This window comes from Mesoplodon densirostris, chromosome 2, assembly GCF_025265405.1.
Source record: "Mesoplodon densirostris isolate mMesDen1 chromosome 2, mMesDen1 primary haplotype, whole genome shotgun sequence".
NCBI lineage: Eukaryota > Metazoa > Chordata > Mammalia > Artiodactyla > Ziphiidae > Mesoplodon > Mesoplodon densirostris.
In genome coordinates, this window is record NC_082662.1 from 119,703,072 (window position 1) to 119,728,620 (window position 25,549).

The window sequence follows — 25,549 nt, forward strand, 5'->3', positions numbered from 1 at the left end:
GATTCCTTATTGTCTAAGACAAATGTGGTTGCCCTGGCCTATCCCCATAGACTATCATCATGATTTCTGTCTGCATTGCCGCACTCCCCCCACTCCTCCCCAGCTACCTCTTAGATGGAGGAAATGAGACAAAGTAGGTGGCTTGCTATGACCTAGATTTTTTTACATAAGCAAAACCAACATCAGAGTGCTGAGACAGGGTTTTTCCAAGAAGGTTATATGTGGAGAACACTGATCTACTTGAGAATGAGATTGGCCATCAGATCTGTGGTGTGAGGATCAAGTTCTATTCTCCCCATGGGAAGACCAGCCCAGGGATCTGTCCTGATCGTGGGGCAGGACCTTCTGATGCTAATGTGGGTGGGTGGTGGGTAGTGTGGCTGAAGGGAGCACACTGCCCAGGATATTAAATCATAGGACAACTTGGAGGGGAGGCCAGGAGACACTAACTCTAGGCATTGAAACTGCAAGGGAGTAATTGGGCCCTAATGGTTTCAGTCTACCCTGGTTAACTTTCCATAACTATTTAGTTTGGCTTTAAGTGACCTCATGAATTGCACACTTTTCCAAGGTGAGTCAGAATTTGTGCTAAAAAGGTAGTAAAATGTGTTCTTTCTGCTGTCTTCTGATAACCTGTGGGCCTTCCTAGAGGAACATGCCCTGGTAGTTGGGACACATAGTTGCAGTTCTGATTCCCTCACCAATCAGCTGGGTGACTTTGCAGGAGTCAGTCTCTCTGTGCCTTGGTTACCCCATTGCTAAGTCACATAGAAACAACTATACCCTCCTTTTCTCAGAGGGATATTGTAAACATAAAAAGAAATTATAGAGACTTCCCTGGTGGCACAGTGGTTAAGAATCCACCCTCCAAGGCAGGGGACATGGGTTCGAGCCCTGGTCTGGGAAGATCCCACATGCCGTGGAGCAACTAAGCCTGCGTGCCACAACTACTGAGCCTGCACTCTAGAGCCCGTGAGCCACAACTGCTGAAGCCCGCACGCCTAGAGCCTGTGCTCCGCAACAAGAAAAGCCACTGCAATGAGAAGCCCACACATCGCAACGAAGAGTAACCCTCGCTCGCCGCAACTAGAGAAAGCCCGTGCACCGCAACGAAGACCCAACGGAGCCAAACATAAATAAAATAATTAATTTTAAAAAAAGAAATTATAGAAAGGTTTCAACCCTTGGGTAAAAGCATCCTTTTTATTATTAGTTAGTAGTTATAACTTTTCTGTTGAACAATATTCAAGGGTCCTCTGTATTCTGCTCCTAGTGAATATTTTAAGCTTCTTATCTGCATCCCTTCAGCATCCTGTACACACCTCTGCTGCAGTGTTAGTCATACATACTGAATTTAAATTATCTGGGTCATGTCTCCCATGTTAAATACCTGTGGTTCATCAATCTTTTTATCCTCACAGACTAGTGTGCTGGGATCAAGCAAGACGTTGAATGAAACTGAATTGAACAAGATCCCAGAATATGTTTATGTAAGTGTTTTTGCAAAGGCGTTCCCTGCAGAAAAGCCACAGTGGTGAGAGCAAGTGCTTGTGGGGAGCACAGGGAGTCTGATAAGAATCTATTGTCACCTACCTCTTCTTCTCAACAGTAGTATTACCACTTGCAGAATCATGATGACACCAACGATGGCCCCTAAGAAGAGCCCAGCATACAGTGCCCATTGTCTTGATTCTGAAAAAAAAGTCAAAGGGCAGTCTCAAAAGTGCTGTGAGCTTAAAAACATCCCATGCAGAAGTGGGGAGACCTAGCCTCATGTTTTCTGTCTACGTTCTTTCTCAAGGGAGACATTCGATCTTATGGTTTTAGAGATCAGCTTTAGACCACTGAAGAGTTCCAGATCTGTTTTCTTATCCCGATTTCTCTCACTACTATTGACTTTCATACTCCTAGTTTCTTTAAAGATTCTTCTATTCAAATGTTTTATTTTTCACTTCACTTTAGTCAGTTTACCACATGACTAAAATTAAACTTATCTTTGCTTTTTCTAAGTCAACTTCTCTGCTCAGTTTCTCTGTTTTTAAATTTCTAATGTGTCCTGTATCCATTTTGGTAGAAAGTGCATAATGGCTGCATGTTCTATCCCCATACTCTCACACCATTCTCATGAGACACTGGGAGGAGGGAGGATCTACTTATGTTTTTTTTAAAATAAACATAATAGTGCTATTATTGTCCTTCCATGCAAATAACTGTATTGAACCCACTAGACCGGAACTGAAAGAAAGGTATGTAGTTTTCCTCTGAATCAGTTCTGTGTTTAATATTAGCACTAGAGTACATCACCCAGGCTAAAAATCAGAGAGTCAATTTTCATTGTTTTTTCTTCTTTGCTCCTTTTACCAAATCCTTCTGAATCAGGAGCAGCACTTTGGAAGACAGTGGACAAGACCCCTTACCCCAGTAAATAAGACGTTTAGCTCAATAAGATAATAACAGACAACTACTGAGCATTTACAGTGGGCCAGGCATTTATTTTTAGTGTATCTTGTTTAGTGGTGTATTTAATCCTCACAAAAATCCTGTGAGGTAGATACTCTTATTACTCCCATTTTATGGATAAGGAAGCTGGCACAGAGATCCTCAAGAACTAGAGGTTGGTCTAGGAGTAGAAACATGGCTGAATACTGAAGACAGACTTCTTGGAGAGCCAGGGAGACTTATGGGCTTGGGGTAAGTTACACCAGGATAATTAACGGTGGGGGACAACCTGAAGTACCACTAGGGTTCTAAGTAATAGCATGTACGTTCTAAATAGAATAATACCAGGAGGTAACATTAATGTGTAAGGGTAACTTATAAGGATGGTTGTGGAATCAGCCTGCTTGTTGTTGAACTTATGATGGATTTGTTGGGAAGAAACTGAAAGGAAGAAATAGGTAGGGTACAAAGGGGTAGAGTGCTTGCAGACACAATTCAGATGTTTACAGAGTTGACCAAAGATACAGACTGAAGTCTCAACAACTTGATGAAATGCACCCCACCAAGGTCCAAGTGGGCCATCAGCCTGATAGATAACCAGAAGTTGCCTCCTGGGTTTGAAAATATTCTCTTTTTCTTTCTAGGTGTTTCACATATGGTCATCCCAGGGAATCTCACTGAACTGGTTTTGTAAAGATCTTGACGATAGAGTCTCTTCCCAGAATTAAACATGTTTTAACCCTGTCAGATACCAACTTTGGCAGTCTTTTGACCCCTGATCAAAAAAGCTAGGGGGCCAGCAGAGAGTTGTAGTAAGACTCCTGAATTTATATAAAGCATGAAATATGACCACAAAATCACCGCTGAGGCTGGAATTGCCCTGTGAGCAGCTGTACCCTGAGTAACCACTCTGAATGGCTTATGGTTGCTGAGAACTCACTTCACAGGTGTGTGTGTGTGTGTGTGTGTGTGTGTGTGTGTGTGTGTTGTCCAAGAAACAGTGAGAGACTGATTATTCAGATTGGTGTTGCCAACACCAGAAACCCATGGAGAAAGCTTTCAGATCCTAAGATAAAGAAGCAGAGCCAGAAGCCTAAGTACCACCAGGTTTCATCAGCCCATGGAACTGACCCAGCAAATAGTTATAGTAGCATTTAGTATTTCAAGACTATTTCCTCTTTTTTCTTCCTTCATGTATTTTGAGACCTTCTAAAACAACGGTTAATTTAAGAACAAACACTGCAACTATTTAAGTCATTTAAAAAAATACTAGTTCTCTCAAATTTCATTCAGATAAAAATAAAATAAAACCAACAAGGTGGTGCATCTAAAACTAGAAAACAGCAAAATAAATAAATACATAGATACATCCATAAAATAAAATTAGGAAATAGTAGATGACATAGTGCATCTGTAACACTTCTGCCAAGTGAAACTTTTTCCTGTTGCTGACAGCTCAGCTGCCCACCTACTCACATAAACTAAAAACAATGGGAACATACCACTGACCCAGAGGACACAATAACACCAGCCCTCTCTTTCTTTTCAGGGTCTCAGGGGGATGAAAGCTATCTGTTCCACTTGTCCTATGACATACATGTCCAGCTTCGGCCAGTCCAGCCAGATCTGAGAGGCAACCTGGCCACAGTCCTGAAAGATATTTCAGAAGTCCAAGTTTTCTCCTAGTGTTTGGATACAAAGTAATATGAATCTACTGGAGGATTTAAGTTACAGGACCATAGACTTTTGTAACCTTAGAGGAACTGTAGTGCTTATCTCACCCGGCTCACTAATTTTATGTTGAGGAAACTGAGACTCAGACAAGTGTACCTAGAGTCACAGAAGAAGGTGATGGTCAAGCCAGGTGACATAAGACCTGCAGAATTTATAGTTTGTGTTTTAGCCTGTGGTGGTGAGGCCTCCACATGGAAAGCAGCAGAAGGCTGGGATGCCTGGGAGACCTCATGAGTCAAAAGCCCTCTGAGGTGCCAACTAGTCCCTTAACCATCTTCTATCCAACACCTGTGCATGTGCTCGGTCCTCTATTCTCCCTCCTGCTACACATTCAGCGGTCCACCCCCCCCAACCCTACTGCCGAGTCCTGACCCCCCAGGCCAATCTTACATCCTCTGTGTTACTTTTCCTGACCATTCCAGCTCCCATTCTTCCCTCCCCCTTGGACTCTGAAGCACCTTGGTTTATGTCCTACATCTTTGAATTATGTCTGCTGTGGAGACTATTTTCAGTGAGGGCATTTGGAGCCAAACAGATGGATTCAAATTCTGGGTCTACCACTTGATAGCTCTGTGACCTCAGATAGGCTGCTCCTACTCTCTGGGGCCCCTGTTTCCTCATCTGCAAAATGAACATAAAAATAGTCAGTTCACAGAGTTGTTCTGATGAACCAATGAAATAATGTATGGAAAGTGCTCAGAGCAATGTCTGAAATTCAGCATGTGGTGAATAAATGTCGACTCCACTTGCCTCAATTCTCTAACTAGCTGCTAGGGTCTTGGAGGCCAGAGACCACCTCTTTACTTCTTTTGCATCTCTCTTACTACTTGACACATAGAGGTCCTTGGTAAATTCTTGCTGGTTGATTATAAGGACAAGGAGATAGGTTTGATCTCAAGTCCAGAGTGGTCCCTGAACATCAGTGAAGGATGGATGCGTCAGCACCATCATGCCATTTGCTTATGACTTAATTTCTCTATCTGTCTACCAGGTCCAAATATTTCTACACTTGGTGCTCATCTTTTTGGTGTTCTTATTCAATTATGATATGTATATGGAAACTAAATGTCAGAGACTCTAGGCTGTCAGGAATTTGGGTAAATATGGACAAAATGCTACTTTTTCAGCTTGGTGGGGTCAGGCTGCCCATGATTTCTGTAATTTCTAGGAATAATTTCCTCATGGTTCTCTAAGTTTTCTCTCCTGCAGCTCTACTTGTTCTAGTCTCGGCTGTCCTGGGTGCAAGGTTCAGTGCCTTCATCAGTTTCTACAAAAAACAAAACAAAACAAAACAAAAAAACCTACACTAAGAATTTTGTGGGTTCAAATCCTCTAGTGTAGATTTGAAAGGTCACAAGGAGCAGATTCCATCATGAACCAGGCAGCTTCCCACCATCTGACAGGCTCAGACCCTCTCTCTCTCTCTTCCTATATCTGCACAAGCAACATCTTCCACCATTATAATACAGAACTATCTAAACTACAGCTGGATTCATTGGGAAAGGGGTCTCACCTTCTGCAGTCTAGCATTTATGAAGCTACTATCCTAAACAAACTCTGTTCCCTTCCAAAGAGGAATTCTAGTAGTAATTTCCTTAATATGATCATATTTTTCTACCTAGTAGCTTCTGAGTCCTATCTAGATTGTAAACTCCTTGAAGGTAGATGCTGTACCTTATGCTTCATATGCATTACCCTTCCCACATGACACAGTGTAGGGCAGGAGGGCACTCAGTATACCCGTGATGGACTAAGTTAATTTAGAGGCAATAGAATGAAGCTTAGAGAATTCTGTCATGTACGTTTTGTTAAGAATTATCAGAGCATTAAGTATGAGAAAGTCTGGGAAGGAATGCAGAGTCACCTTCTGAATGGCCCAAGGCAGGAGTAGAATGGAACAAGCAATGACCTACTTGGCATGTGCATTATTATAACAAAATGGAACCAGGAAGAAGGTGTGCATCTGTGCTCTCAGCACCATCTGTGTTCCTATTTCAAACCACCATTTCCTGTGGCAGAATCTCCAGCTCTCCTTCTTTTTGCTCAGTCATGTAGTGAGGCCCCTCAGGATGGCAATGCTCAAAAATCAGGCCAATATTGTTCTGGGGTCCACAGGTCCCATTTTTCATCCACAAAAAATGTTATCTTAACATTCTTAAACAGGAGGTTTGGGACTTTTTCTCCTGTGGAGCCTCTTAGAGGTAGCTGAACAGGCTGGTTGAGAACTCCAGTACTTTATGAAGAGTTCTTTGCACAAGTCTCCACCCCTGGTCTTCTATTAGATTGGCTGTGGTTTAAACCTGATAACTTGGCATGTAGACATGCCTCCAAGGAAAATGCTGAAGGGCCTTTTTTATCTCTGAAAGTCTGCCGCCACAGAAGCACAAAAGCTCCTCCCTCTCAAGTCCCCAAACCTTTATTCTTTAAGGCAGGTAAAGAAGAAAATAAAAAGAATCTGAGAAACAAATGTAGCTCACCCCAGGAGATACTGAGATGCTAATGTAACCGTCTGAGAGTGCCAGATCTCTTTCCTGCCTTTCATGTGGTTCTGTCAGAAAGGCCACCTGCCTGGAGCACATCAACTTGAAGAAGTCAACCATCTTCAAGAGACATCTTTTTGTTGGTGGAAGTTTCCTCTCAGAATTGTTAGTGGGGGAAGGGTGGTCCTAAACCATACCATACACTAATTTAAGATCTGGGACCAACCAGGTAAAAATTATTACAGAGTTCACAGCTTCCAGAAAAATCCCTTACAACTGCCTATCCTACCCAGCACTGTGTTGCAGGGGCTACTAGGTGTGCCTCCAGGGGCATTTTAATTCTCCCACGACAATGCAAGTCTTATCCAGTCACATGGCTGCCCAGCTAAGGATTACATTTCTCAGCATCCTGTGTAGCAGGTGTGGCCATGTGACAAGGCTCTGGTCCAAGGGAAGTGTCCAAGTTCCATCCTTCCAAGATTGTTGCCATGCTTCCTGGATTGGGAGTACCAGGGAGAGGGACCTGCTCTGTGCATGGAACAGCTAGGTGACTCTGTAACAATGGGAGCTCCCTTTTGATGAAATGGCCTTGTTAGAAAGGGGGAGCCCCCAGAACACACTGGCAGGTGTCAGCTTTTCCTTCCACTGAGCTAACCCAGACGTGCTGAGCCAACTTTTTGCTAATCTGCAGAAAGGGGTCCTCTTTTCAAGATGAGCTTCCAGGGGTATTCCCTTTGAGTTGGGCTATTTAAGGTTTAGTATTACTCATTCTTGCACAGAGAGACTATTTTGGAACATGGTCATGAAGGCCAGAAGCATGTCACACACTGTCAAGTGCTGACCCACATCGACATGCGCTACATGACCTAGGAGAATGCTTGGTAGCACCCTTGGAAATGGACTTTGCAGTAAAGAGGCATCATAACAATAGACATGAAGGTGTTTCTTGCTGTAAAACACTGAGATAGCAGTTGGAATAATGATTTATATATGATGGAGAGCCTAGACAGTTGTTAGAAAGAAAAGATTTTGAGGAACAGGGAACTCCCTGGCAGTCCAGTTGTTAAGATTCCACGCTTCCACTGCAGGGGGCCCTAGTTCCATCCCTGGTTGGAGAACTAGGATTCCACAAGCCACGCAGTGTGGCCAAAAAAATGAATGAATAAATAAATAAAATAAAAATAGATTTACCTTTAAAAAGAAAGAAAAGATTTTGAGGAAGAAATATGTTCTTTTGCGGTTTAGTTTGAGTCCTGATGAGAAGCAGTGCTGACATCATGTCTCATTTGCTCTCATCACATCATTAACCACTTTGAGTTTTTCATTAACGAAATTGAAAAATCTTAAAATTACTGTCCTCATTATAGATGGTGAAGTGACCTCTCATAAACCCTCACACTCCACCACTTCAGCCCAAGGCTGGGGTTTCCCTTGAATGGAGTCTTTGTTAAACAAACAGCCACTGCTCTGGTTCAGGCCTCATCATCTCTTGATGGGTGTCTAAAATAATGGGCCCTCCTCATAACTAGTCTCTCTTTATTCTGTTTCTTCCCCACCCCAATTTATTCTCCACACCACTGAAGTTTCTCTCTGAAAGGCAAAGCTGATCTTGTTACTCCTCTACCTAAAACTATCTATTAGTTCCCATCAGGATTCTATAGGATAATATAGAACAAGTCCCAGTTATATCTACCTTTTCCTTTTCCTGGAATGTCTTTCTTTTATCTGCTTGGGTAATTTCTACTTGTTCTTCAAAACTTTGTTTATGTCACATCCTCTGTGATGCTCTTTCTGATTCCCTGAGATAGTGTCAATCATTCCCTCCTCTTGGTTAACTTGCACATACTTCTGTTTTGCACCTGTTGCACTACCAGACCTGAGATAATTAGTTATTTATAGAACTATTCCTTCCTTAAGGGCAAGGACTGTGTCTTTTTTTGTCTTTGTGTTCTCAGCAACTAACACAATGTTGGAACATAGTAGAACCTCAGTAAATGTTTTGTCAAACTAAGCACAGTATTTTAAAAATTAGTGACATTCATTTGCAAACACAAATCAATGAACTAACAAAACTCTGTTTTTCATATTTAGGCAACCGGGTATACTGCAAACGGCATGCCACTAACTAGCTGTGTGATCTGTTTCTGACATGCTGTGGTTCCCCATCCCTGGAGGCAGGGGAGGGGATCTTTACTTGTGTTACGGGTTGAATGTGTTTCCCCAAAAATTCATATGTTGAAGTCCTTAGAATGTGACCTTATTTGGAGACTGGGCCTTTACAGAGGTAATCAAGTTAAAATGAGGTCATTAGGGTGAACCCCAATCTAGTCTTACTGGTGTCCTTATAAGAAGAAGAAACCTGGACACGCTAAGAGACATTACAGATGAGCATGCCCAGAGGAAAGACTGTGTGAAGACACAGCAAGAAGGTAGACATCTACAAGCCAAGGAGAGAGCCCTCAGGAAAAATTCAACCCTGCCAGCACTTTGATCTTGGACTTCTAGCCTCCAGAACTTGTGAAAATAAATTTCTGTTATTTAATCCACTTCGTCTGTGGTGTTTTGTTATGGCAACCCTAGCAAACTAAGTACAGGTGGGTCCTAATCCAACATGACTGGTGTCATTATAATAAGGGGAAATTTGGACAGATATACACATAGAGGGAAGACAATGTGAATAGACAAAATGAGAAGACAGCTATCTACAAGACAAGGAGAGAGGCCTGGAACAGATCTTTCCCTCACAGCCCTCAGAAGGAACCAACCCTGCCGACACCTTAATTTTGGACTTCTAGCCTCCAGAACTGTGAGACAATAAATTTTGGTTATATAAGCCACTCAGTTTATGGCATCTTTTTACAACACCCCTAGCAAACTAATATACCTTGGTAATGCTTTATTAGCATTTCTTATTCAGGTACATACAAACTGAATCATAGAACATTTACTCTGGAAAGAATGTCACTAGTTCACCATTTTCATTTCACATATAATGAAACAGAGGCGCAAGAAAGTGCAGTGGCTGCTGGGTATTTCTCTCAATGCCTGAGCTGAGGTCCTGACAGGCTTCCCCATGGTGCCATGCTTCCGCTTCTTCTTGTCCTTCCCCATCTCACAAAAGCTTGCTCCATACCCAGTAAATCTGGTCACACTAGGGCATACTGGGTCCTCAAAGTGACTTAGATGGGTAACAGCATCTTTACATGTTTTTTTTTTAAGAGTACTTAAAAAAAATTTTTTTTTTTTTAGTTTTTGGCTGCACTGCATGGCATGCGGGATCTTAGTTCCCTGATCAGGGATCAAACTTGCACCTCCAGCGGTGGAAGCACAGAGTCTTAACCACTGGACCACCAGGGAAGTACCTTTACATGTTTCTTTCTTTTTAAAAAAATTAATTTATTAATTAATTTATTTTTGACTGTGTTGGGTCTTCGTTGCTGTGTGCAGGTTTTCTCTAGTTGTGGCGAGCGGGGGCTACTCTTTGTTGCGGTGCACGGGCTTCTCATTGCGGTGGCTTCTCTTGTTGCGGAGCACAGGCTCTAGAGCGCAGGCTCAGTAGTTGTGGAGCATGGGCTTAGTTGCTCTGCAGCATGTGGGATCTTCCCGGACCAGGGCTTGAACCCGTATCACCTGCGTTAGCAGGCAGATTCTTAACAACTGCACCACCAGGGAGTCCCTATATGTTTCTTAAGAATGTCCTGAGCTAAGTGCCCCTAGCCGAAGCTTTATGGCCAAGACTTTGGAAAACATTGATTAAATTCTCATTAAACTATATTGAGGAGCATGAAGAAAATTATTCCTCTTTTCTGAGGTGGGTCAGGGTAAAACATTTGGCTCCCTGTCTTTACTCTAAGAGGGTTGCTACGACCAGAGAAGGCTGTGCAGCGGTAAGGGCTACTACTTCCTCAGCACTGAGGGAAAAACACACATTTTTATTATGATTTATAAGGCATTTAAAAAGTGTATTATCTGTTCCACTAGTACCTATGAGGATTTCAGAATCAGACAACTCAGCTCTGCCCCTTGCTCTGTGTGTGACATTTCCATATCTTTCTTTCCTCATCTGTAAGGTGGGGATACTAATACTATTTGGTTGCTGGGAGGATTAAATGAGATGCCACATATTGACACATAGTAAACAATTAAGACCTTTTAGCTGTTATTATTTTAGATAAAGAATCTAAGTCTTAGACAGGTTAAGTGGCTTATCCTTGTGAGTAAAAAGGGTAATATTGGATCTAGGACAACTGGGGCCACATTCTGTAAACTCCGCACTCATGCAAGACTGCTTTCTTGATCCCACCAGCACGTTCTGAATAGCTGTGGTCAGAGAGAGAGGTCTGAACTGGAGGAGGAGCCTGTGAATGTGGCTTGTGTGCAAGGTGGGCAAGCAGGCAGACACACTGAGTGGGTGGACAGGTGGCCAACTCTGCCATGAATGGCTGGGGGAGGAAACAGGCAGTTGGTTAGGCTCACCAACGAACTCTCAGATGCAGAGACCAGGTAGATTTTCCCAGCATTCCCTCTAGAATACCTCAGGGGAGTCGCTGACTGGACATGCTATGCTGAAGGGCATGACCTGGCTGCATTCCCCTGTCCCTGGATCCTTGGTCATCTGGAAAAGCCCTCCACATATACACCAAGTCTACTGTGGGCAGGAGTCTCCTTGGAATGACTCTTGTTTCCTCCCAGTGGATGCAGGGGGAAGAATGTCAGAGCACAGGTAATACCTTGTAGGGCCAGCACCCGGGTTCTTCTGTCCCTGAACCTACCTGAGGCATGGACACAAGATCGATTAATGAAAAGGCTCAGTGGTCTATCCTGTTTCCAATCTCAAGTGGTTAGATGAGCTTACTTAATCAGCCCTTCATTCATTTTGATAACAGAATAATGATGCTTTATCTTTCCAGAGAAAGATCAGTCAGAAGATCTAGGTTTAGGTACTGACTCTACCATTTATAAGCTGAAGAAACTTGAGGAGAGTACTTACATGCTATGAGCTTAAACTTCCTAATTTGTGAAATGAAGATGATGACAACACTTATCTGATAAGACCATTGTGAGGATCAAAAGAGATCATACAGTTGAAAGTGCTTTGCCAATAATAAAGTGCTCTATGATTTACCATTTTCCCAAACTTCACAGTCTAGGTCTTAGTCAGAGAACTGACTACCCTGGCCCTCTGACCTGCTATGGGATTCACAGTACATTTCATGAAATGTGGCCCTTTATTACCTCCTGCTTTTCATTATTGAGCACATGTTTCATGTCTTATTTTATAACATGTTGATGGAGAGCAGAGGTCATTTATCATATCTATTCCCAATTTCCTACGGAATAGGTGATTGATAAATTCTTATTGATGGTGTAGAACCATCCCACCATTAGTAGAGCATGGGCTTGGGAGTCAAGACCTGCCACGTGCACTCCCTCACCCGACCAGCCTTGCAGGTTGGTGCCATGGCAGGAGGGGAGAGGAAGGATCACAACTTGAGACCTGGGCTCTGGGTCTGGCTCCATCGTTTCTCATTGGTCTCCTCAACTGTGAACTGAGCATAATGCCACCCTGGTCATTATGAAGAGTAACCACTCACTGAATGCACATGGGAGGCTTTTACAAACTATAGAGAAAATATAAAGTGTTGTTCCCAAGGTGAAGACCATGGCTATGGAAGAAGAGCAATTGGTCCAGGTGGGGACTGAGCCCATATCATTAATGTGTCACACTAGCCGCCACAAGGGCACTCACCTGAGGAACCAAGGCTGCATCTGGACCATGGGATGAAGGTCTGAGAGCCATTGCTGACGGGGTTGCTCACGGTGCAGATGTAGATGTTGTTAGCATCCTGAGGGCCAAGGGTGAGATACAGGAGGTGGGAGTTCTTGGTGGGGCTCAGCAGGGGGGCACCCGCCTCCTCACTCCAGTTGTAAACTACATGGTCCCCCTTCTCCACCATGCAGGCCAGCATCAGGCTACAGTTCCCGTTCTCCTGGCTGGAGTTCAACACCTTAATTTCCGGAGTGGAGACCTGCTCTGTCAGGAGGAGGAGGAAGGGAGCCATCACTGAAATGAATCCTCTGGAATGCTGACTTAACCTTCTTGTTAGAAGAAAATGCAACCTAATGGCATCTTTCCCTCCCTGTGGATCTGCACCGTGATTTATTTCTGTGGGGACCTACAGCTTCGCACCATCCCTCTCTCATATGCCCCTCCCCCATACTCCTTTCCAGGATCACCTTGGGATAAAATAGAGAATAAAAAATTGTCTTTTAGTTCCCCCCAACCAGTACTGTTAGGGTTCCCCTTGCCTTTCTGTTGTTCCTCATCTAGGTTGCTCTCCTGTATTCTACCTGTGGAGTTTGCTGTCAGCTAACTCCCCCATGGGTTTTAACTGTCCTTGGCTAAAGTATTACCTTCCAGATCTAAAAGAATGACTTTTTACTGGTGAGATTTCATCTATACTCTGTGTGTGTGTGTGTGTGTGTGTGTGTGTGTGTGTGTGTTATAGGAAGTGCTTTAGGGTGTCTGAAATTGGGATAGCCACAGGCCTCACCAACTTATCTCACTCTAATGTTGTGAAATAGACAAGGTAAAAGGGAAAGTCTTATTTATTTAGTACATACTATAGGATAGGCATAATACTAGAATTTCACATTCATAATATTTTTTAATCTTTTCAACAACTTTCTCAACAATTATGAACCTAGTTATAATTATTCCTATTTTATCGATGAGGAAACTGAGACCCAGAGAGGTGGAGTGTATTACATAATGTCACTCAGCTTCTAACAGCCAAACTGAGATCTGAAACTACATCTTTCTGACTCCAAGATCCAGACTCTTTGACTTGAGAAGAACACCATGGTTGCAGGAACCATATTTTCTAAGTTAAGAATTTGATCATAAAAGACAAGATGTGACAAAGGCAATGAACTGTTCTAGAAAATGCATGTGTAATCTTTGTGCCCATGGCAGTCTTGCCCCGGGAACACTGTTGGAATGATCAGGACACCCTGATACCTGGTGGAGGGCTGTGGGAATTCTGCATACACTGTTTGGAGGAAAGGGAATGCTAGGGCCAGGGGAAGGGCAGGGAGGGTATTTCTGTCTCTCCTGTCAGTACCTGAGGATTTTAAAGAAATGTTGGCTGTTTGGGGCTCCCTGTCCCATCCTCAGAGATAAGAAACTCACTGTGAAGAAGCAGCGTAGCCCACATGGCTGCCAGGGTCCCTGGGAATTCAAGGGAGCCTTGGGACTTAAGAGACAAACTCTGGGTGTGTTCAAGAGGAGCTGGCAGTTAAAGAAGTTCAAAAATGCACTGGCCTTAGATTTAGATGGACCTACGTTCTAGTTAAGTTCTGCAGCTAAACAATTTTATAATCAGAGCATTTGTTTAAATGAGAAAAATATGCCTCTTCCACCAGGTAGATGCAATCCTCTGCCAGGATGCGGGGCTTGGTGAGTGGTGTGTGGGCTGAATTTCAGCCCTCCTTCTCCCAGGACTCCTAGTGCAGTGAACCCACCTACGCAGATGTGGGTAGGAACGTGCAAACCACTTATCTCTAGATTTCAGTGTCCTCATCTATGAAAGCGAGGTTGAGCTTGATCAGTGGTATTTTTTAAATTAAAAAAAAACACCTTTTTTCAAATAAAATCTTATTTGTAAATTGAGACTCTTGGGGCTCCAGGCCCTCTTGCCCACAGGCAGCGGGACTGTAGGCAAGAGGGCCTGGAGCCCCAAGAAAATGGGGTTAAAGGTAACTTGTGCTAATCAGCTATCACTAACATGCAATTTGGACGAAAAAAAGATTTGTGAACTTCTAAAACTTCTTCCTGAAGGACGGTTTACCCCTGGACTGAGATGTCTTTCAAGTTGCTTCCAGCTCTGAATACCCTTTGCTTCTGAGAGAGGCCTAAATTCTTAGGCAAGGAACTATCTCATCCCTCCAGTGGGGACTGGGGAAGCCACCATCATTACCATAGAGCTTCAGCTGCAGGCAAAATTGCTGGACTGAAACATTTTCCTCCAGGCTCATAAAGTACCAGCCCTCATCCTCCTTCCTGCTTTTCAGGATCCTCAGGCTCAGGTTTTCTGGATGAAACTCATAGCCATTCTCCAGATGATGTGGAGAGTCACCTTTCCGCAGATCCAGAGACACTATTTTCTTCTTGATGGTGTCTATGGGTGATTCTGCCATTGTGACAAGGATGTGGATACTCTTATTCATGCTCTTACTTATCCCATCAGATGTCAGGGGCAGCAGCACACTGCTTCCCAGCCGCCCAAGGATCATCACCAGGCAATTCGTTGAGCCCTCACCTGCAGGAGGAAGGAGAATGAAGTCCCTTATTATGGAAGCCTTTGAGACTCACATCCTGTCTGTGGATCAGGAATAATAGACTGGACGATCTCCCTCTTGCTCTTGGCCAATCCCTGGGGTTGCCAGGTCCTTAGTAGTTTATAAGAACTGTCACGAGGATCCCACTATAGTCTCAGTATTTCCCACTATATTCTCAGTATTCAAAAACTCCAGTGGAAATCTTAAAATCACTTATTATAGAGCTGTATAGACTAATTAGGACACTGGGTTTCTTTGATCTAGGAGGGAATTCTATCAACTCAGATTTATAGTTAAGGCACCTAAGGCATAGAGAAGTTAAATGACTTTGTTAAAGTCATATAACTAGTAACTGGATTAATTCCTCAGCCAGACTTCCCACCACCATTGGATATATAGCATGAAGCATGGAGAGTAACTGAAACTAATTCTGAGCTTGTGAGCCCAAGAGACCAAGATTACAGAGGCATCATTTCAGATGAGGAGGAAAGAGAAAAGTCTGAGGGATGTGGAGTCCAGGAGGAGATGAGCCTCATATTCAAACTGTGGAATCCTAACTCTCCCAAAAGCTAAGATATTTAACAATGTCAAGGGCAAGAAATTATTTTACTTCTCTTTTTCAAAAAAGCTGAGCCAACAACCAAAAAAAAAAAAAAACCCCACAACCTCAGTTAATGACCCTGCTTCTCATTTCACTGAAAAAGGAGAAGAAACAAAAGAGGACTTCCATTTGTTTCCACCACCAAGTCAACCTACCTACTTGGATGGATGATCTCTGCTCCCAGATAAGGCTAGCCTCTTCCTTCATGGAGCACTCACTCACTTCAAGGCTTTCCTCCTGCAACTTCCCCCACCCCTTGTGTCATCAACTTTGTTATTGTTATGGTATGTTGTGGGTTATTTCTATTAACACACTACATACCAACATGTAATTTCCCTCATCTTAAAAACCCCTCCCCTGGGGCTGCCCTGGTGGCGCAGTGGTTGAGAGTCTGCCGGCCGATGCAGGGGACACGGGTTCGTGCCCCAACCCGGGAGGATCCCACATGCCGCGAAGCGGCTGGGCCCGTGAGCCATGGCCGCTAAGCCTACGTGTCCAGAGCCTGTGCTTCTCAACAGGAGAGGCCACAATAGTGAAAGGCCCACGTACCTCAAAAAACAAAACAAAACAAAAAACCCTCCCCTGGTCCCAGGTCCATCCCCAGCCACCTCCCCATTTCTCTGTTTTCTTTTATCCCAAAGTCCCTTAATGTGTGTTTATACCTTCTGTCCCCATTTCCTGACTTATTTTTCCTTGTACCCACTCCAGACAGGCCTTCTCCTTACTACTCCTTGGAACCACTCTTGTCAAGGCCACCGTATATTCCATGATACTAAGTCACTTCTCCATCTTCATCCTTGCTTTCTCATCTTGCTTTCACTTGGCCTATTTCACATTCCCCCTTTGAAACACTGCCTTCATTTGGCCTGGGGAACAACACACTCTCCTGGTTTTCTTCCTATTTCACTGGCTGCCCTTTCTCAGTCTCCTTGCCTGAAACCTTCTGCTCTTAAAGACCTCTAAGACTGGAGCATCCCAGAACTCAGTACTCAGACCTCTTCTCTTTCTCAGCCACACTTATCTAGTTGCATAGTTTGACATGTTTCTGGAATCAGAGATATATCTCTTACCCAAACCCTTCACAGTACTGCAAATTGACTACACCGATTGGTATTGGTATTTGGAGGCCTAAAGGGCATCTCAAACTTAGCAAACGAACACTTGATTCTATAGCCCCTTCTGTAAACAACATTACAATTCCTAGGCCAAAACACTGGAATCATCTTTGACTCCTTTCTTCCTCTGATACTCCACATTCAATATATCAGCAATCCTGTTGACTCTGCCTTAAAAATATATCTGGCATCTCAGGACTTTCAACCACCATCATCACCAGCCTGGCCCTGTCATTGTCTTCCAACTTATCTCCCTGCGTCCATGCAATGGACAGCGTAACCTTTTAAAACTATATCAGATTTTGTCTCTCTCCTGCTTTTAATTTTCCAGGGCTTTCTAAGCACCCATAGAATAAAATCTATAGTCCCTATTATTGCTTCAAAGACTGAATAACCCAATTCCTGGTACCTCTCCAACTCCATCTCCTGTCCTCACTGCACTATGGCCACACTGGCTTTGGCTGGTCTGTAACTCATCCAGAACATTCTCATCTCAGAGCTTTTGCATTTGCTGTTCTCTCTCTCTCTTTCTGGCAATCTCTTCCCTTACATATCTAAAGAGCTCATTCCCTCATTTTATTTTAGATTTCTGCTCAAAAAATCATCTTCTCTGAGAGACCTACTCTGACTATCCTATCTATCCTATCCCTTCTTGTTGTGCTTATCACTGTCTGATGTTATACTGTATATATTATTCATTTTATTTTTTAACAGTAGAATGCCAACTTCTCAAGAGGAAGAATTTGATTTTGTTCACTGTTTTGTCCCTAGGACTCACAACTGTGGTTGGCACATAGTAGGCTTTAAATAAATACCTGTTCAATTTATGAATGCTGAAAGCCATGTTACCTGACTAAACCTCTCTTATTTAGCTCTGCCCAATAGGTGACTGAACTTAATAATTGAACTTAACCATAAGCTAATGTTCATAAAAGAAGGAGCGCATGAGTCAGAGAAAGCACAAATTGTTCTAGTTGATAAGAAAGTCAGAAGAGTACAATAAAACTGTCTGCCTAAGTAATGCAGCCACCTAGAAAAGACACAATAACTAGTGGTTAAGATGGATGTTGGAAATTTGGGCAAACTGATTCAGATGTTCTTGATACCAACATGCTCTGAGATCCTGTAAAGGGCCCAGCTGATATCAGACTAGAGATTCAGAGGTTGGGAAAAAAGAAAGATCAGGATTTGAGTGGTTGACACATAGTATTTTTTTTCTTTTGCCATGCATGTCATGTAGCTTGCAGGATCTTAGTTCCCCAACCAGGGATTGAACCCTGGGCCCCGGTAATGAAAGCCCCGAGTTCTAACCACTGGACTGCCAGGGAATTCCTGACACTTATAATTATTAAGGAATAGTGAGAAAGACGATTAGGCATTTGCTCTTTTACATATTGCCAATACATCAACTCTTGAAACAGAGTGCTCTCCCTTGTTGCTTAATTGATTCAATAAGGACTGCTGTTCATGGTGCTGGTGTTGCTGTTTTTATAAAGATAAACTGGAGGGCATGTTGGAATTCCTTCCAGCCACACTTATGGATGCCTGACTGTCCAGATAATGTGGTAGGTACAGTACCCAAGAGAGTAACCTCTTGAATCCTGAACTTAAACTTCTACCAATAAAGGGATGACAGAAAACTAGAACCATCCATGCAAGGAGAAACGTCATGTGGTACATGGGCCCCCTGAAATTGTGTACAAAAGTGGTATAAATAAGCATATGTACATTCTCCTGGGAGCATAGCCATAAATGTCATCTCTCAAAGGAGTCTGGGCTTCAAATCAAGGTTGAGAATTGCCATCATACCGTTGATTTTTTTGGATCAATTTTAATATGGAGAAAAAAGAAATGGAAATTATACCCATTCCTAGACCATAAGTCTCCACCCTGCTGTGTCTCCTGTGTGCCCCTTCCTTCCGCCCATGTAACCCAACAAACTCTTTACACCATGGTTGTTTTCAAAGCTTGGAATTGGAAGGGAGTCAGGGGGGAGAGGAAATAGAGGATGGGGCAGGGAGTAGCCAAAAAAAAAAAAAAAACAAAGAAATCAAAGAAAAAATTTTTTTGAAAAAAGAAAAGAAGAGGGTAAAGAGGGAAAGAAAGAGAGGGCAGATGAGAAGAAAAGCCTGAGTGGTTTAGGCAGACTCAGTCACAGGGAGTGGAATCAAAACTTCATGAGGAAGAGACCCTCACACGCTACAACCCACATAAAGAATGATGATGTGGCAACTAAGCGTGTGAGTGGCCAGGTCTGCAGTGGGTACGTGAACTCATTGCCACCTAAGCAAGAGTGGAAAAATAAGTGGGGACTTTAAAGTGGTTCATAAAACCCTTCAAGTAGAGTCCCAGCTCCTGAAACATCCTACTGCTTGATGAGAGTTTTCCAACAGGTCTGTGATTCAGTCAGCCCCTGATTACTAAGAGAGTCTGGAGGAAACATTTGTAGCTGTTAACACCAACTCACTTTCCTTCCAGGGCAATTCTACTTAGAAAGTAGAGTGATTCACATGGGCCCGTGGATATTTTCCTGAAATCAGTAGCATTTAGCCAAACCTTTCACAAAATGGGATTCTACCAAATGATAACATTATTTTTTGCCCAGCCCTGATATTGGGCATCTTGCCACAGCATTTCTTTCAGGTAGGATTCAGAGCGCTCACAGTTCTTATGGGAAATCTAGGCTTACAAAGAAAAGATAATGTGTCTTTAATAAGTCTCCTTTTTAAACTGAAGTCCTCTCAGCTGTTCTCCTAGTCCCATTCCTTGACGCTGCTGGGTCTTTCTATCTTAGAATATTTGCCCTCACCGTTCCCCAGCCTGAAAGCCTGTTACTGCACTTTATTTGCCAGGTTAACTCCTTCTGTCCTTCAGGCCTCTGCCCTTGACCCTTGGCTTAGATTCGGTTTCTCTGCCATGTGCTTCCAGTGCACTTTGCATCTCTCCTTTCGTATCACTCAACACACTTTTAACTCTGGTTCAATGCTTGTCATCCTTATTCAGTTATAAGTTTCCAAGAGTAGGGACTATGTCTGTTTTGTTCACTGCTGTAATCTTAATACCCACCTGGGACATGGTAGGAACTCAATAAATCCTTTTTGCCCGAGAGAATGAAAAAACTGAATGAGATGAATGAATGAATGAACAAATGACAAAACAGAGTCTAATTTCTTCTCTCTCCAAAATCTGAATGTACTCTCCTTTATCTTTATACCATCCATAAGAGTTGTTTATGTAGGGAGATGAAGGAGACACTTATCCCTATTTGCCAGGTGAGGAGCTAGAAGCAAGTGCCTTAGCTATGAAACCTCTGTTTCAGGTACAACAGGCCACTTACAGTTCCCCCTGCAAACTCACAGCATTTTACCTCTGCATCTGTGCCTTCATCTAGAGTACTCTTTTCAAGTTATATAAAAATCCAACCTACCTGATGTACATATTTAAAAAGATATGCAAGAAACTGGTAACAGTAGGGAGGGGTATAGAAGGGAGATTTGTCTCCATTCTGTACCCTTTTACACTGTTGAAGTTTTATAGACATACATGTGATACTCTTCCAATAAACAAACTAGTTAACAAAAAATTAAATGAAAGCTACATGATGAAAGATGTTTCTATCCACTTTTCAAATTCCAGATCAAATAGCTCCATACGCCTTGTACTTCCTTCTTTGATTTTGTCAACTTCTCTCACCTTTTGAAAATTCTTATACTTCATTTCAGTTCAATTAAAATCAACTCATATGTTTCAATTATAGACAGCATATTCTAATTTTTACCATGGGACCTAGAAACAAATTTTAGGATTCTCCTCCTCCCTAAACATAAGCTTATCGAGTTTCATTCATTCAGGCCTCTGGAGTCAGGCTGGGTGATTAAAGAGAAATTGCTAACTACTCTATGCCTCTTTTTCCTCTTTTATAAAATCATAAAGTAACAATAACTACACATATCTCATAGGGTTGGTATGATAATTAAATTAATAATACACATAAAGCACTTACAACAGTGTTTGGTATACAGCAAGGATTCTGTACATACTATCATTATTCATTCAACAAACATTCATGGAAGGGCTCTCATGTACCAGATACTGTGTCAAGTGCTAGGCAGAGGCTGTGGTTGTTCATTTTTACTTCCCCCACACCTCACATAGTGCTAGCCACATCGTGTGTCCTTAGTAGACCGTTGCTGAATGGGATTGTTCAAAGGCAATCTATGGATAAAACCAAATAGCCTTGAGGTTCTGATTTCCAGTCCAACACTGGAGACAGTGAAGGTAGTGGCATTATATCACAGTATTAAAGCTTTTGAGAGATGAAAGTGCCTAGATCTGCATCTCAGGGTACAATGGGCCAGTGAACAACAAGGTTGGGCCAAGTCTAGGTTGCCCCCACTTGTCCCTCACCTCTCCCCTCATGTGTGTGAAGGAGGTGAGGAAGACCTGAATGAAGGAATAAAAAATCCCACTGGGGTAGATTCATCAGTTGTAAGAGATGCACCACTCAGGTGGGGGATGTTGATAATGGAGGAGGCTGTGCATGTGTGGAGGTAGCTGGAAATCTCTGCACCTTCTGCTCAGTTTTGCTGTGAACTCAAAACAGCTCTAAAAAAATGTAGTCTATTAAAAATGTATCATTGGGGGAAATGGAAAATTCACTTTATTGGGTGGAGGGACATGTGGACTTCTTGATTTTTACAGTTTTGACTGGGAATTATAAGTCGAGCTGAGTAGAGATGGGAAAGGGAGTGGGTACTGATTTTACAAGAATGGGGTTTCTTGGTTGGGTGAATCTGTCATGAATGACCTGTCCCATTTGCAAAGCATTTCCATCTGGGTTTCATTGGGGTTTCACAAAAGGGTGCCTATTTTAAAATAAAAACACTAAAATTTTTGTACATATTTCAGAGAAGATAAAGTCAAGGAAGGGAGACACTACCGATTGGGTAGACATGTCTGTGGGGCTGGGCTGTTTCTTACTGACCAGTGACCTCCAAAGCTTTCTGTGCAGCAGCTGTCAGCAGAACCTGAAATACCAGGGCCAGACTGGCCAGGAGGCAAGCCAGCACAGAAATAGAAAATTCCAGCTCACTGTTCAAACCCATCACGCCTGATAGTCACTAAGAAGAATTCCAAAATTGGTGGAGTCACAAATGGGGTGCACCCAGGAAAGTTTGACTCTCCCTGTGATGGCTTAAAGTGGTTCCGTTTGGCTTTCTGAGCCCTCAGTTCAATTATTGCTCTCTGAGACCTTGGGTAGCAAGAGCCATGGGTCTGCCTGATTCTGAGGAAAAGTGGGGCCAAGGAAGTGCTATTCATCTGGGAATCTGGCAAAAGACAGATCCCAAGTGCAGCCCCTCTGACAATCGTAGCATATCTCTGGGCTTCTCCTGGAAAAGTCCATAATGGATTTGTGGTCTTGAAAACCCCAAGAACAGAACATCCGGAGCCTCAGGAAGTCCCCCCTTCCTTAATGACACTTCCACTCCAGACTGCTTCCCACAGTCCCAAGGCATTTAAGCAGAAAGGAGATTCTCACCCACTCCATAGTGAGCCCAAAGTCTGCCCCTTGCTTGGCTTTTTCTTTCTCAAACACCTTTTCTCATAGCTCAGCTATTACTAAGCAGAGAATACCAGCAAACCAGAAAGACAGGAGCAGAGCCCAGCTCCAAACACTTTGTCTTGTGTCTGGCCCTACACTGGAGCTGTCCTGACCCTGAGCATTTCCAATTTGCATTTCTCACTTACTGTAACCAGCCCTGAGCTCCCCAAATCCTGGCCTCTCCCCCTCTTGCTGCCTTGGAGCCTTCTCTTCCAGGAAAGTAGCCACCAGTATGACCACACTGTGGCCACTATCTGTTCTCAACCAGTGCCTGGGGTTTTCACTTTTACCCTCTCTTCCCACTACAGCCCTTTCATGTAGGTGGAGCATGTTTTCCGTTTGTCTGCTTGCGTATGTGAGGATCCCATCCAGGACAGGGTTGTAGGAGTAATATTCTCCCAGAGCTCCATCCCTACAGCTCATTCCCTTAGCCTGGGTCTCTGCCAGAAGGATACTCATACAAAACCAACCACTCAGCCAGGACTTTGACTGGAGCCTCTCACCCAGAGAGGCTGGTCTAGAATGTGACCAGTGCCTTTGGCTCAGAGCTCCTGGTTTCCTTGGAAACTAGGACTGGTGGGACTTAGCCTCAGAAGCCAGGAGCCCAGTAACTCACAATGTTCCTTCCTCTTTAAAAGAGGCAGGAAGAACTCAGAGTCAGTCTCTGAGGAAGAGGCAGCCGAAAAACAACCCATCACCCCTGCATCTTCTCTCCATCCATGGGTTACAGCTGATTCCTGGTAGGTAATCATGCGACCCAAGCCCTCAGACAGATGAGCACTCACCTGTTCTGCAGCTCAGCTCAAAAGCTAGGGAGAAAAACAGCAGGACGTTCAAGGAGAGGAGCCCCTTGGGATCCATCAGCCAGTGAGGAGAGGGAAGGGAGCCTGGTGAGGAGCCCGGCAGCTGCTCGCAGACGCCACGGCAGAGTGAGCTCTTTGTCAGACAAGTGCTGCCTCTACTGTCTAGTTTATGCATCAGGAACCAGTAGGCTTCCTGTCTCACTGGGACTTTTTCTGCCTGTGCCTCGAGGATTGCTCATCTCCTTTCAGGCTTTAAGTCACTCTGCTGTTCCCAAGAAGTCAAAGTCAGGTGCTTAGACTGCAAGAGCTGAGAAGGGAGCTGTGTAGTCACCTCGGTCAAACCCCAGCCTTGGGCAGAAATGTGCTCTCCCCTCCCTTTCTTAGCTGTCTTCTGGAAAGGGATGTCAAGACTCTCTGGGCGGTTCTGTCTGGTAAATCTTTTTTTTTTTTTTTTTTTTTTACATCTTTATTGGAGTAAAATTTCTTTACAATGGTGTATTAGTTTCTGCTTTATAACAAAGTGAATCAGTTATACATATACATATGTTCCATATCTCTTTGCTCTTGCGTCTCCCTCCCTCCCACCCTCCCTATCCCACCCCTGTAGGTGGTCACAAAGTACTGAGCTGATCTCCCTGTGCTATGTGGCTGCTTCCCACTAGCTATCTATTTTACGTTTGGTAGTGTATATATGTCCATGCCACTCTCTCACTTTGTCACAGCTTACCCTTCCCCCTCCCCACATCCTCAAGTCCATTCTCTAGTAGGTCTGTGTCTTTATTCCCGTCTTACCCCTGGGTTCTTCATGACATTCTTTTTCTTTGATTCCATATACATGTGTTAGCATACGGTATTTGTCTTTCTCTTTCTGACTTACTTCACTCAGTATAACAAACTCTAGGTCCATCCACCTCATTACAAATAATTCAATTTCGTTTCTTTTTATGGATGAGTAATATTCCATTGTATATATGTGCCACATCTTCTTTATCCATTCATCCGATGATGGACACTTAGGTTGTTTCCATCTCCTGGCTATTGTAAGTAGAGCTGCAATGAACATTTTGGTACATTACTCTTATTATACAAATAAAAAGATGTAGTCGTGTCAGGCCACCCCAAATTTGGATGTGTTAGTTCAAAGTTGAACTTGGATGACTGACCTTTAATGAGCTGATGGGCCTTTTACTTCTGATTTGTTCCATAATTTCAGAGAACACTTCTCCATGCAGTCAGGTCCTGGTGCTAAAGTCACAGAGAGATGGGGGTGGGCAAGGGTGGGTCAGCTGGCAGAAACCCAATTTCTCTGCTGGGTACTTGTGGTAGAATTTCGTGAGCCCTGTGCTGTGTTTGGAGGGGCCACCTTATTTTAGAATTTGTAACTAATTTTTTGTTGAGGAGAAGGGACTAGAGTTGACAGAAGAAAGATCTTGTGCTTTTCCATAAGTTAAGCTATAAATATGAAACATGGGAAAGATGCTATTATTGGCTCACAAGGAAATTGAAAGGCCATTTTAACAGGTATTTTTAAAGTCCATTTTAACAGGTCAAAGGCACTTTCCAATGGGCCTCCCTAAGAGGGCAAGGGTAATAAGAACTGGTGATATATGTGAAAGTGCTCTTTATTCTCATCACCCCACCACACACAAACACCTGACATCCAACTTTCCTCCCCACAGCACTACCCAGTGGTGTGCTGGAGCCAGCATGTACCAACTCATGAGAGCCAATTGTTAAATTATCAGAAATCTTATGAGCTGGTTATTGATAAACATTACATTATTAAAAATTGAATTATATAAACTTACAATTAAATAACTTATATCAAAAACTAAGGGAATAAAAACTCATTACTTCTTATATTTTTACATTTTACTATTCTCTATGCTCTTGAGAACATTTACATCTATTGTATCTCTGTGGTGGAAATAAAACATCATATCACTGTGAAATGCATAAAAAATTGAGGAAATATTCTCTAGTACTTAAAAACTATCATCTTATTCAGCATAAAGTCAGTAGTGTCGCTGAAGAGCAAGTGAGGTCACAATATATGTCTTCAAAATGGTTCCACATTCATTTAACTTTAAAAAATGAACTGCAAGCAAGAATTGAGAGTGGAGTAAAATATTTAAAGTGTTGAGGAAAATACCACCAACTTATAATTTTCTGTACCCTGTGAAATTACCCTTCAAAAGTGAAAGAGACATAAGGACTTTTTCAGACAAAAATGGAGGGAATTTGTTGCCGGTAGTTCTGACTTGTAAGAAATGTTAAAAGAAGTTCTTTATAGAGAAGGAAAATAATAAAGGTTAGAAACTCGGATCTACCAACATCAAAGCAAGGAAAGTTATCAGGATAAAGAAGGATGTTACATAATGACAAAGAGGTCAATTCTCCAAGAAGACATAACAATCCTTAACATGTACGTGCCT

The 25,549-nt window shown here is 42.9% G+C and overlaps 1 protein-coding gene across 1 annotated transcript in view; it reads right to left on the reverse strand.

Moving 5' to 3' along the window:
- Positions 1-23,172, reverse strand: part of SLAMF1 (signaling lymphocytic activation molecule family member 1) — a 32,953-nt gene extending 9,781 nt beyond the window's left edge. Inside the window, exons 1-4 of the mRNA XM_060088335.1 lie at positions 23,097-23,172; positions 14,633-14,974; positions 12,403-12,687; positions 1,594-1,692 (exon numbers count right to left, since the gene is read on the reverse strand). Of these exons, the coding sequence (XP_059944318.1) occupies positions 1,594-1,692; positions 12,403-12,687; positions 14,633-14,974; positions 23,097-23,172 (802 nt within the window). The remainder of the gene's footprint in view (positions 1-1,593; positions 1,693-12,402; positions 12,688-14,632; positions 14,975-23,096) is intronic.
- Between the last annotated feature and the right edge of the window lie 2,377 nt (positions 23,173-25,549).